Genomic DNA, 12,889 nt, shown 5'->3' with positions numbered 1-12,889 from the left:
ATAAAAAAAGGGGGAAAAAAAAAAGTTTGAATCTCGAGTTATTAGTCATTTGATGAACTGAAGTACAGGTACTGGTTTTGCAGTGTTGAGAAGTATTTACTTTGGAACTGTGACTGGTCAAAATTGGGTTTGCTGTCCAAAGGCAAAATAATCTATTTCAAAGTTGAAATATAACCACATTTTCCTTTAATTGGTTATATTAATTACAGTATGTTATGAATGTAGAATTGTTCAAACATAAGTCAATATAAACTTAAACAGCATATTAATCATTTTTCTTGCGTTTCTTTCCTGCTTATTCAGCATTTAGTCAGCCACAGTAATAAACCAGTTGAAATGCTTCATTAGGTAAACAGCACCCCCTAGTGCCAATAAATGGTAAATGAACCAAACTTGTATAGCACTTTTCCAATCATTTTGACCACTCAAAGCGCTTTATCGTGAACATTCACCCATTTGCACTCAAACATTTATACAAGTTAGGGTTAAATGCCTTGCGGCAGGAGGAAGTTGGAATCGAACCTACAACCTTCCGATCACAAGACAACTATTCTATCCACACAGCCACAGTCACCACACGAAAGATGTACACCAACATTGTGGCAGCTGAAAGTAACTACAGCGTACAAGGTGACTTCATAAATTAATATAAGGTATTTGTATTCAAACATAAAGCTTACAGTGATTTACCAAAACATGGAATCTTTATTTCCCATCATTTTCATTTCATTTTCTTATATCTTTTTTTTTTTTTACAAAATAGCCCAACAATGATCAGTTAAGTGCACCTTGGAATGCTTGTTGGTAAAGTGGACCCAGACTCATAACTGCATTAACGTTGTTCTGGTGCATTAAGATGGCAGCCAACCAACGCAGAATATGTTCTCTTCTTCCACTGCAGACTGCAGCGTTCTTACTGACGAAAAAAAAAAAGTGGCCTGCACAATTCCTCCGACATCATGACCCCTGACCGTTTCCGCCCTCCCCACCCGCCTGTTTTAACGAGTTTCGCTCTACTCCTTGGCGACTGCAAATGGCTTCTCCACCTCAATCTTGCCGCAGTCGTGGATGGTGACGTCCTTGAGAGGCTTGTCGCGACCGTCTGTCTTTGTGTTCTCGATTTTTGTGACAACATCCTAGCAGAGAAAAAGAAGGTTTCAAAGAAATTGACTCATTTGTAAAAAACAAAAACCCGGGATTAGGCAGAGTGAAGATTTCTTTCTGATACCCACCATGCCTTCCAGAACTTTGCCGAAGACTACGTGTTTGCCGTCCAACCACGGCGTCTGCACTGTGGTTATGAAGAATTGGGACCCGTTTGTGTCTTTGCCGGCGTTGGCCATGCTGAGCCAGCCGGGGCCGTAGTGCTTCAGCTTGAAGTTCTCGTCAGGGAAACGGTCTCCATAGATGCTCTTGCCTTCATTCAGAAAAGAAAATAAGTTTTTTACCATTCGGAGGCTTGTACTGCAGTTTTAAATAGTACTTTCTCGGGTTCTGACACCTGAACCATCTCAACGTTTTGACATGTAAACGACATCGTTTGGCGTTTACCTCCAGTGCCATCTCCTCTGGTGAAGTCTCCGCCCTGGATCATGAACTGTTTGATGACTCTGTGGAATTTACTGCCCTTGTAACCGAATCCTTTCTGTTTAACCGAAGCAAACAGCAACGTAAGCAACACCCCAAACATCTGAAACTATATGAGCTGCAAGTACATTCGAAAAACTGGACCAAGTCAATGAATCTGATGGTTTTTCAGTCTTTAGAATACCAATCCTGAAAACTTCACAAAAGTAGACGGCAAACAATGAAGAGTCTCAATATTGCTCACCTCTCCTGTTGCCAGGGCAACAAAGTTGTCGACGGTTTTGGGAACAGTTTTGCCAAAGACGCCGATGACGACCCTTCCCACATCTTCGTCTCCGATTCTGATGTCAAAGTAAACCTAGAGAGAGACACCCAACCTTACGTTTAGACAAATACGTCATAAGACACCAACTCTGAGGCTGTATAGGTGGGCCGGGATATTACAGAGCAAAGGTTCTCTAAAAGTTTGTTCTCTAAAAGTTTTGGAAGTGGTCAAATACATTCTTTTCACTCCACTACTGATGTCAAACTCTTCCGTACTAGGTCACTTAACACAATATTAAGATGATGTGGCAGACCAGAAGTCAGGTGGAAGAGTCCGTTTATGTGACAACTGCAAGTTGTGAACTTAAACTGACATTCATGTGAAGAGTGGCGATACAAAAAGGGTATTGCTAGAAAGCCCACTTGTAGCTTGGCACAAGACACACGTGCCTCGTTTCCATTGACCGGTACGACATGGTTGATGTGGTAAGCCGTTTTATGGTCCAGCGTATTCAGGAGAGTGTTTCCACCCAAACGCCAAACGTTGTGTCACACTAGTACGACGGTAAACGTGACGCATTACTGTTTTCTGTGCTTATCGCAGACTGTGACGTTTTTCTGTCCCTCAATCAATGTACTATGTTGTATGACGCCAATGGACTACCCTAACCGTACCATTGTCCGTATAACTTAAGGGAGTCCAGGAATGGTGGGGTACGGATTGAATGCATCAGCCATTTTTACAATGGAAATCACAAAGGAGGAACGCTCAGTGGAAACAAGGTGTTGGGTGGGCAGGATTTACTCTAGTCGGATGAAACTAAAATTGGTACTTTTTGGCCAAAGGAGCCAGGTGTTGAAACGCTCCGGGCAATCTCAAACTTTAGTGCCAAAATGAAAATTCACTAGTTGTGAGGAGATGTACATCAGTACACCAGACATTTGTTCTATAAAAGTATCAGCTGGGTTTGTGGCTGACATCGTCACAAAGCCAAATAATTAGTTCTCCCATCTACTTCGTTGCTTCCAAAGAAAATGTGAATCTTGGCAGAGTTCCCCCCCCAATCAAGGCATCAACAGGCTCTTTATTTCAGGCATCAGAACTTAGCACTCATATTGGGGGGAAAAAAACAACAAAAAAACAAAAGCGGATTTATGCATTTTAAGTTAATGCAACACAAGAATAATAATGAAAAACAGTCTATTAGAAAGGTTATAGGTCACATGTAACATCAGATTCAATCCTTGCCTTCTAAACTTTGCTTCACAGCACAACACCACTAAAGACGACCACTCTGCTGTCTTGAATTTGCAAACGTGGACAATCTGCTGCAGACACAACAAGGCCAGGGTCAACGGCTGAGCCATGGCGGAGCCAAATTCGTGTCCAGTTCATTTCCTGCGACTCGGATCTAACGGACAGGATGCGCGTAGACTTTATTTCGCTTAGCCTCAGCTACAAAGTTAGCTTCTTTTCCCACAAGTATTAGTCGTGAGCTAACCCCGTGTTAGCTGGCCAGCAGCTAGCGTCTCCGTGACGTGGCTTTCCATGCTACCGGTTAGCAACGAGGAAGAGCCCTGATTTTTTTTTTCTTTCACCCCCCTTTATGAAGCTAGCCTGCAGCTAACCCATACCTTTGCAGTTACTTTGGGGCCTTTCTTCTTCTCGTCAGCCGAAGAGCCATTAGGGAAACCGAGGAACAGCAGTGATCCCACAATGACCGTGACAGCTACGAAGAACTTCATCCTTCTTTCACAGAACCTCACCATCAACAAGAGAAAGGGGAGAAAGACTTAGCCAGGAGACAGTTGGTTGAGCTAGCTTTATATAACCTCCGTGGGAGGGACAGAGCGCAAGCTTCAGGGTGGGGAGGGGTCTGCGACCTACGGGAACCAGGAGGATCAGCTCCATGGACGCAGGGGCGGGATTTCACCGTGGTGGGAAGCTGTGATTGGTTCACGTCTTAGAGCGTTTCAGCCAATTGGATGCAGACGCGTAACAACGTTTTGTGAGCAGAAGAAAAGTTGACTAAGCAACCCATATAAACAAAAAACCCCTCAAGACTTATATTCTATTAAAATTATATATGAATGAGCTGCAGTGTCATATTATTTTCATTTACACACTCAAATAATGGATTATGTAGCGTTGACAACTTTACTAATTAGCTGACCTCTGAAATCACTTCAGTGAATTCAAATTTATTTGGGATATCAGAGTAAACAGGTTGAATATAAATGTGTGACAAACTATCATATAGCTATGTAAAAACTTTTTTATTCATCTCATAACTACTCCATTTTAAAATATGGAGGTAAGTGGTTGTATTAACGAAATGTGAAAAAAAAATCCACTGATTTATTTAAAAACATAAATAAACATACACTAGAACAGATTTTGGTCATTTTAAAATTTTGTTTAAAAATAAAAAAAGAGATCAAGCTCTTAAAAAATAAAAAAAGGAACCCAAACCACCCATTTCCCTCCATCCACATTTTAATGACGACCTGCAAGGGAATGAACATGACAACAAAATAAGGAGGAACAGATTGTGCTTGCAAAAATACAACCAATAAAAAAACGGGAGGTTAAGGTTACATTCCCCTCCGCAGGATCACCTGCCACCTACCTTTACTAGTGCAAAGAATCCCCTTCTCCGAACTAAAATGCTGCGTGAACCTTTTCATGACAGGTTTGCCTTAAGACGATGATTATTGCATGCCTTCGGAGGCAGACTGAGGTAAACAAATGGAGTGTTGTGTATGCCTAACATGATGAGTCTTCTTGAGTAACAATAGAATATTTTTTTCATAAATCATGTTACATAACTGTCATCAAGAAAGGAAACACATTGAACGAAAAGGACAACACCACAAAGTATCTGATCACAGTCGTCGTGATTTGTTAATGCACGCCATCTTAATAGTCAATATCTATATGAGAACCTTCACATTAATTAGCTGGCACTGGCATATAGACTGAATTTAGGCCAATAAAGAAGAACCCGCTTCAGAAAAACATTTGAAACAGCTGTTTTCTACCAATACTAGTGTACTATTTAGCTTAATAGAAAAAAAAAAGAGACTGCTATCGAGCTATAAAGATCAGATCTTTTTGCTATAGAGGGAGTGTTTTGGTCAAACAATGAAAACACAGAAAAAACGGGATTCCTACCCGTTTTCCAGTTCGAAACTCAACACAATTCTTAAGATTTGCCCACAAATTGTATCGGATTCTGAACATTTAACTAGTTGGATGCTGTAAACTGCATGTTGAATAAAAGCATGACACAGCACAATGCTGAACAAGGTGATAAGGAAGTAAAGGGTTATTTCATCACTTTGAAATATTTCAAAATCCGTAAGATCTAGACTGTAAAATCCTAAACTTAACACAAATTTTTAAAACATATTTTTGATGCCCATCCTTTCGATTTTTTTCTTTATTATCTAGTTAAAGCTGCAGTATGTAACTTTAATGAAAAAAAGTGTATATGTATGTATATATATATATATATATATATATAGTTTTTACACATTTGTTTAAACTGTTGAGCTCCTTTGCCTCCTTCCAGTGCTAACCAGAAACAACCAATCAGAGCCAGGAGGCGGGTCTTAGTGATGTCAATCATCCTCCAGTTAGCCTGTTATGAATGCTTGTGCTGGTTAGCATTGGTTAACAACTTGCTATAACAGCAGATAAATGGTTTCTACACCATTTAGTGAATATTCAGCAAATACGTAGGCTTGATTAACAGCGCTAAGACCCTCCTCCTGGCTCTGATTGGTTGTTTTTGAATGGGAGTCGTGCGTTTCTACAGATTACAATAAAAGCTCAGGCAGGAGATCTATTTTGTCCACAGATTATCCATCTCATATTGCAGCATCACCACATGGTGACAGTCTTAACAAATGTGTAAAAAACTTTTTTCTTTTTTTAAATAAAAGTTGCATACTTTAGCTGTAAGAGAACAAGGAATAAAGCATGGAAGCGAAAATGTTCCCTTATTATCTACACCTGGAAAATAAGCAAATTTTAGACGTTTTCAAAATTTTCCAGACCGTAAAGGAACCCTGTTATAATCTCACCATTAGAACAAAGATCTGGTTGGTCAGACCGGTTGAAGCAAAGCACTCAGAAATGGTTGATGACCAGAATAAGATGAACACTCAAGTAAATGTTAGATGTGAATGCACCCAAAAGGATTCCTTAATTGGATTTAAATCACAAAGTTTCAAGTTTATGCAGTATACCTCTGTCAAAGGGCGATGCTAATCTAAAGTTTCATACCGTTTTCCTATAAAATATGAATAAAGGATTTTATAATATTGAAGGCACAGCATACTGAAAGATATGCAGGTTAAAGAAAACATAGCTGTGACGGTTAAACTCTTTGGAGTTTGGGCAGATGGCTTGGAGTGGTGCACAGTGCATCGAGTCCGGCTGCGTGGCGGCTCATCGAGATCCAGTTCTGCCTGCCTCTTTAAGAAGGTCGGGGGACATCATCTTCATCTTCATCAGGCAGGATTTCACACTGATCAATTAAACAGAACACATCTTTGGGGCAAAAGGAACCTGAATCGGGACACTAATCTGGCTCAGAGGTGAAAGAGTTTCCTGGTTGTGTTCAGCTCCTCCTGTTAGCATTAGCGTGGTCGAGCCTCTAAAACGGATGCTGCCTCATTAATTCAGAGTAAACTAGTCCCTCCGCAGAGATGGCGTCCCCCAGCCCCACTGTCCGGAGGGGTCTCTTGCAGACCAGCACAGGCGTCAGGTGGAAGGTGACGTTCCCTCGCCGCCACACAGCGACGGGCTCCTCTGGCTTCAGCGAAAGTCGCTCCCGCGGCTCGAAGTGAGAGGTGAGGAACTCCAGTGGCGCCTTGAGCTCCACCTTGCTGACGTCCACGGTCCGCAGGCCGCAGGCCTGGCTGCTGGCCACCCGGGCTCCCGCCATCACCGCCGCCGCCTGGTTCCCCCAGTAGCCGTCCACTGTGGCTAAAATGTGATAAGCCAGAGTGTGGAAGTGGATACGGGTGAGGTCGGACTCCGACGACGGATCGGTGCGGCCGTGCCGCTCCAGGACCCAGGAGAGGATGTCGCCGACCCGCCCCACGTCGGGGACGCCCTTCCACACAGGCAGAGCGGCGTGCGGGCCATCCCCAGCCTGCGACAGGAAGAGCAGCTCCTGTTCGTTCAGGCCGATGGAGCTGACGATGGGCAAGACCTGCTAACAGGAAGAGAAGCTGTAATTAAACGCACGGCATTCCTCAGGGAGCCATCGAGCACGTCGATCTGTTCTCACAGACGGAATCCTTCGCTCACATGTACCTCCTGCATGATCCGGCTCATGAAGTCTTTGTCGGTCATGCTGGCCAGCTCCAGGTGGATGGGAATGCCCTTTGGGATGTCAGCTACGGCTGCTACAGCCTGGGAAAGAAAACCACAAAGGAGAAATCCAGAAATAGATCCAGAAAGTTTTCATTAGAAATCACCAGGATTTCCCCCGATGTATTACAAGCCTGGCGGGCTGCCAGGCTTATAGTACTGTTTTTTAATATTGTTTTTTTCATAGTTGACAGATTGAAAAGGGAGTGAGGGGTGTGCTCCAATCGCTGCGTTTTTGTAACTTAATATTTTTTTAAACACAATACACAATGTGCTGCTGTTGGACTGCTCTAGCGCCCCTCCCACCGGGCATAGCAGGTTTTCTGGGGCAAACCCTGACCTCTTTCAGTCGCTGCCCCCACAGCTCCCTGCCCTGGCCCTCCATCATGTGGAACCCTGATAGGACGACCAGCTCTGGCTGGAACTCCTCCAGGCTCGCCACGAAGGTCTCCAGGGAGCTCATCTCCCCGTTGGACACGTCGTGAGAGAAGATGAAGCGGTTCGCTTGTGGCGCCTGAGTGGAGCCCCACTGTTCACCTGGAGGTAGAAAGCAAGGTAGTCAGTCTGCTAGTCACAGCCCACACGCTACTGACAGCATTTTAGCTAACCTTAGCATTTTAGCTAAATTTAGTTAGCTAATTGTTGTTAATTTTAGCTTCTACGATAATGTTTGGATACTGAATGGAGTAAGTCAATGATAGTCAACATGCTACAGACAGTCCACATGCTACTGGCAGCACTTTAGCTAACTTTAGCATTTTAGCTAAATTTAGTTAATTCACTGTTGATTGCACATTAGACGGACTACGTTACTTAAGGTCACCATGCTACTGATGGCCATTATGCTTACGATAGCATTTAAGCTAAAATTAGTATTTTATATAATTTTAATACAAATGCTAACTTAACATACTGAATGAAGTCATTCAGTTAACATGCTAGTGATAGCACACAGATGTTATTGACGTCAGTTTTGCTAGCTTTAGTATTTTAGCTAAATTTATGTTTTACACTTGTTTGCTTATTAACTGGAGTAAGTCAATGACAGTCAACATGCTACAGATGGTCCATATGCTACTGACAGCATTTTAGCTAACCTTAGCATTTTAGCTAATTCTGGACATTCTATGACCTGCAACAAAGAGAGACATAATTATATGTTCTTTTAAGCTACTTAGGCTTTGAAACTCAAACTTGAAGCCTGCAGAACCTAAATCTGCATCAGAACCCGATTCGGGTCTTCATACCAATACACAGGCTTTGACATTTCTACTGAAATTTTCAGTCTTTTCCTCCACTTTACACTTATGCTGTTAGTATGTTCGTCTACTACATAAAATTATAATACAATACATTGCAGCTTGTAAAATTAAACGCACTTTTTGCACATTCAAAAGTGTAGGGAATGTCTGCGTGGCACAAAGCTGCAGCTGCTTTTCCCTCTGTACCTGCTTTGTACTCCAGGATGAGGTGAAACTCATCTGTCTCCTGAAGAGACTCTGGAGGAACGACGATCTGCTCGTCCAGCATCTCGTGGAGTTTAGGGCCGACCGGCCCACACAACAAAACCTGAAGTATATAATAAACAATTATGGGTTTTCAATGTTCAGAACTCCGAATTACAGAAAATAACTTGATAAGAAGGTAGCTAAAACTTTATTGTTTTTGCTATAGTTTTGCTCCATCAGTGACTAATGAATGGAATAAAAATGTAAGTAAAATGCATCACAGAGGCCATCTAGATTTGTTTATGCTTGCATACCATCAGATCTGGGTAGGTGGCGAATTTCTGACCAATGAGGGCAGCATTTCCTCCAACGTACAGCTGAAAAACAGACCAAAGTTACATTTCTGAAAAGGTAAAAAAGGAGTAAACCAAAGGAGGGGGATGAGAGGAATGGCCTTGCCTTTGCACCGGGGTACTCTGCTGCTGCGCGAGCGATTCTCTGAAACACTTCCTTGTCGCTGAAGAATCGCTCTGCTGCTGCTCCGCGCTCCATGTAGTGGATGAAGGTTTCCCTCAGGTCATCTTTCGAGTGCAGGACTTCGTGATCCCGGCCGGCGCCAGGATCCACAGCCAGCGCCTGCAGCAGCCCCACGCCGCTGACAACCACGTCGACGCAGGCGTTCACCCTGAACGAGAGAACCAAAGTGGAAACGCGTCACTTCAGTCTGACGGCGGGACTCAGTGGTCAAGGATAACCAGAAGAAAATGGATTTTGCTTATGTTGGGTACTGGAAGAAAATACAAAAATGCTAAACACATCCAATTAAGGCAGTTAATAAGGCAAGCAGTCCACGTTTTTAATCTTGCAACAATACATTAAAGAGGGGAAACCCCCCCCCCCCCCCCCGGCATGTCCTGGGGTATTGTGATGCTTGTCGTCAAATATTTTATTCAGGGACAGAACCAGGCAGTTCCTGTAATAAACTCTGGCCTTTATTACAGGTGAACACACACTGACTGCTCAATGCTATCATACACCACCTTTACCAACACACACTTTAGATAAAAGGTCATCAAAGCTCCAGGTGCAGCATGTCCCACCCTCTGGAGGGCTGGGCTTTAGGCTCAGCCAATCACGTTCTGCCACCTGAAGCGCAGACTCAGGTGGGGTTTTTTTTATTTTTAAGTAACAACACTGAATATTTTAAAGTTAGTCATCCCCTGATGAAATCAGACAAAACTCCTCATATTTCCACGGAAACGGCCAGAATAAAAAACCGTTGGTACATATACTGCTTCCAAAATAACTGAGACTTAAATCTCCACAGAGTTTAATAAGTAGATTTTATTGATGTGCTGAATTGGAACAATAAAACTAACAAGCAACAAGGCTAAGAAAACACAAACTTCTTTTTTTGTTTCTTTTTTTGTTTCTGGTTTATCGACATCGGAAAAAAAAAATCTAAATTTTTCCAAAACTTTAATCTTCAAAACCCAAACATTCAACAAACCAATAAAATCAATTTATTGCTCAGCGCTAGGGGCGACAATTTGACCTTTACTCTACACTACACGCGGTGCCACCCCTCACTTGTGCACCTGCTGTTTTCACCGAGATGTCCGAGCAGAAGCTGACTCATGATAACGCGTTCTGCCGCAGCCTCTCCACACACACGCCGCGTGCCACAGAAGGGCTTGAGAAATGTCAGCTTAAAGAAAAATCACTCAGACTCTGACCTGCTCCACAGATCAGCGTCACTCACCCCACTGCCACCTTGGTCCACTGCCTGCTCGGCAAAGCGATCAGAGCCTCCCAGGCGGCAGAGATGGCCCGCTCCAGGTCCTGGTTGCTCTGCGACGGCGTCTGGAGGTTGGGCAGGCCGATGTACTGGAGGATCTGCTCCGGCAGCTCCGGCCTGCCGCCGTAGAAGTAGCCGACGGCCAAAGCCAGCAGGAGCGCTGCTGAAGCCTTCCTCCACATGGTGCTTCCCACACACTCCTGTGGCAACAGGAAGACTGTCAATTTCATGTCGGATTGTGGCGTTTTAAAAGTATAAATCAGTGATTTCCTGCTTTGTTTAAATTTAATTGAGTTAAATATGATGGCCTGGTTTCTTCCTGACTCCAGGTCTGGATAAATATGTAGAATGAATGAATAATAGATGTTGACAGAGTCTCCCGCTGGAGCTGTACATCTCTCCAGAGTTGGCTGCTTCTCTGATTAATGCCGTTTGCTCATTAATGTTCACTATACTTTGGAATGTCACAATAAATCCGTTAATCGCATAAGTTATCGCTTTTCTTTTTCTCTCTCTTTCTACCAAAAACTGGATGACTAAAGTCTTTGGTCTGGTGTTTTGGTCTCAACCAGCAAGTTTTTGGTGGACAATTTTGTTTACAGAGACATCATAATTCATTTTATGTGTTGTTTCTATTGCTTATTTATTCTGGATATATAAATTTTCTTCCAGTTCTAGTGTTAAATATTCATTAGAATTTAAAGTTTATTGATATTTGAAAATGTGTTTTTGCATCATTATGCCGTTACCCTTTTAGTACTTGAAAATGGTCTCAAAGCAACAATATTGTCGTTTATCGCAATAACCTCCGGGACAATTTATCATCCAGCAAAACTTATCATAATATTCCTGTATATAATAAACCACAGAGGACTGCAGAGCTAATGATAATTTCTGAGGACATCTGGCCAAATTAGTTTTTATTAAAGAGTATTGTGGAAAGGAGGTTGATGTAACAATAAGATTTTTTTTAATTTGAGAAAATAGTTGAAGACAGCGTCATTTTATCTTTACTTTATGCATTACATCGGATACATTTCCCTAAAATTCCATTGATTTCAGTGGATGTAACATGACAAAATCTGAAAAAGTTCAAGCATCATGAATAATTCAAAAAGGTACTGAAATCAGCATTTAAAAATATGCATTAGTATCTTGTTATTTTACCATCGTTTCAAAGTAACAACTCTTCCTAAAAACCCCAACTGTGAGAGGGCTTTACGTATCGATCTAAATATTGACAACAAGCTAAGCATCAGTAAGGTTGATACTTTTGTTGGCATGAAATGAAAATTAAAATAATTCCAGGGATACAATCTGACACACCACCACACAATGGAGTAATTTAATCCAACAGACAAAAAAACAGCTAAATAAGAAGCTGGTTTGAACACACCCACCAACATGAACCTGACTTTTTTCTCCAAGGGATTATTAGCGCAACCGCAACACTCTGATTAGAGGAAGTTCAAATTGTAGTCCATTTCCAGCGAGTAATCATGTTTTTTATGAGTTGAAAGCTGACACCGGTAGTGTTTTGAACAGCATCGCCGTCCAGAACATTAAGAACCAGCATACTGAGCACGCAAGAAGCGGTAAAGTTACTGCTAACGTGGACACGCTAGCTGGATCTTTGAACTCAGTTAGCAAATCCGGCACCAGCAAGCCGCTTCGACCCGGTGTTAAACCAATTAAGAAACAACCACGGCAACTAAACACTTTGGCAAACTAACTTATAGCTTTTGTAATTGCAGGAGAGAGTAACGCTGTTGGTTAGTTATGGTAGCGGTACATACCAGGCAGCAATGTGCAGGTTTGTTAGCTAGAAAGAAGGTCCAGTTTCCTGGTTCAATCACAGGAAGAACATTCAGTCAGTTTAATTCCGCGACTGGTAGTGAGCCAAGGAGAAGCTAGAGTCGGCACAATTCATTCAAGAAGCTTTAGCTGGGAGTGACAGGAGCGGCTCAGACACAGCCAGCACTCCAACCAGCAGCCGCTTCGAATCAGCGACACGCGCATGCGCCAAGAGCCTTTCCAGGGTAAATGCTGCGTTCGCGTAGTGTCAGAAATAGCAGGAACCTTAAAGCGAAGTACGAAAAAAAATAAAAATACCTGCTCAACTTTCATGCTTAAAGTCATATGTTCTCGGAATGACCATACGTCAGATTTCTCTCTCTCTCTCTCTCTATATATATATATATATATCAAAACACAAAGTCTCTGTTAGCTGTGTCTTTGTGTTATAACTCCATACATTTTATACAATTTGTAACCGAGTGCCAATGATTGGATTTGAACATAACAGAGTTCAATACTGATTTGAACTCCAGCGAGAAATGCCAAATTAAGGTTTGCCACAAACCACGGAGAAAACACGGTAAGTATTTCAAACAAGGGGCTCATAAT

General features: G+C 42.4%; 2 protein-coding genes across 3 annotated transcripts; both read right to left on the bottom strand.

The window, feature by feature from the left end:
- Nucleotides 1-685: 685 nt before the first annotated feature.
- Nucleotides 686-3,723, bottom strand: ppib (peptidylprolyl isomerase B (cyclophilin B)). The gene is made up of 5 exons (XM_015000553.2): nt 3,487-3,723; nt 1,832-1,945; nt 1,552-1,645; nt 1,233-1,417; nt 686-1,136 (listed from the first exon to the last, which is right to left on the bottom strand). The coding sequence occupies exons 1-5, from the start codon at nt 3,619-3,621 to the stop codon at nt 1,014-1,016; spliced, it is 651 nt and encodes a 216-aa protein (XP_014856039.1). The 5' UTR covers nt 3,622-3,723; the 3' UTR covers nt 686-1,013.
- Nucleotides 3,724-4,330: 607 nt separating this feature from the next.
- Nucleotides 4,331-12,644, bottom strand: adpgk (ADP dependent glucokinase). 2 transcript variants are annotated; one of them, XM_015000549.2, is made up of 8 exons: nt 12,280-12,644; nt 10,448-10,683; nt 9,145-9,370; nt 9,000-9,062; nt 8,686-8,806; nt 7,578-7,774; nt 7,181-7,279; nt 4,331-7,079 (listed from the first exon to the last, which is right to left on the bottom strand). In XM_015000549.2, exons 2-8 carry the CDS (start codon nt 10,663-10,665, stop codon nt 6,516-6,518), a joined length of 1,488 nt encoding a protein of 495 aa, XP_014856035.2. In that variant the 5' UTR covers nt 10,666-10,683; nt 12,280-12,644; the 3' UTR covers nt 4,331-6,515. The 2 variants fall into 2 exon arrangements, with proteins under 2 accessions (XP_014856035.2, XP_014856037.2); XM_015000551.2 differs by having other exon boundaries at nt 4,331-7,076.
- Between the last annotated feature and the right edge of the window lie 245 nt (nt 12,645-12,889).

This window comes from Poecilia mexicana, unplaced genomic scaffold, assembly GCF_051168715.1.
Source record: "Poecilia mexicana isolate PSO_F unplaced genomic scaffold, ASM5116871v1 scaffold_6, whole genome shotgun sequence".
In the NCBI taxonomy this organism is placed as follows: Eukaryota; Metazoa; Chordata; class Actinopteri; order Cyprinodontiformes; family Poeciliidae; genus Poecilia; species Poecilia mexicana.
Note: the sequence above shows the minus strand (reverse complement) of the source record. Positions and strands in the feature narration are given on the sequence as shown.

What these genes read in the sequence shown, in the direction of transcription:
- ppib (XM_015000553.2), bottom strand. Translation starts at nt 3,621, where the DNA reads ATGGTGAGGTTCTGTGAAAGAAGGATGAAGTTCTTCGTAGCTGTCACG. An exon ending in TTGCCCTGGCAACAGGAGAG is followed by an intron (nt 1,646 to 1,831) that starts GTGAGCAATATT and finishes TCGGTTAAACAG; the next exon opens with AAAGGATTCGGTTACAAGGG. An exon ending in GCAAAGTTCTGGAAGGCATG is followed by an intron (nt 1,137 to 1,232) that starts GTGGGTATCAGA and finishes TTTCTCTGCTAG; the next exon opens with GATGTTGTCACAAAAATCGA.
- adpgk (XM_015000549.2), bottom strand. Translation starts at nt 10,665, where the DNA reads ATGTGGAGGAAGGCTTCAGCAGCGCTCCTGCTGGCTTTGGCCGTCGGC. An exon ending in CCACCTACCCAGATCTGATG is followed by an intron (nt 8,807 to 8,999) that starts GTATGCAAGCAT and finishes TATATACTTCAG; the next exon opens with GTTTTGTTGTGTGGGCCGGT. An exon ending in TGAGCCGGATCATGCAGGAG is followed by an intron (nt 7,080 to 7,180) that starts GTACATGTGAGC and finishes TCTTCCTGTTAG; the next exon opens with CAGGTCTTGCCCATCGTCAG.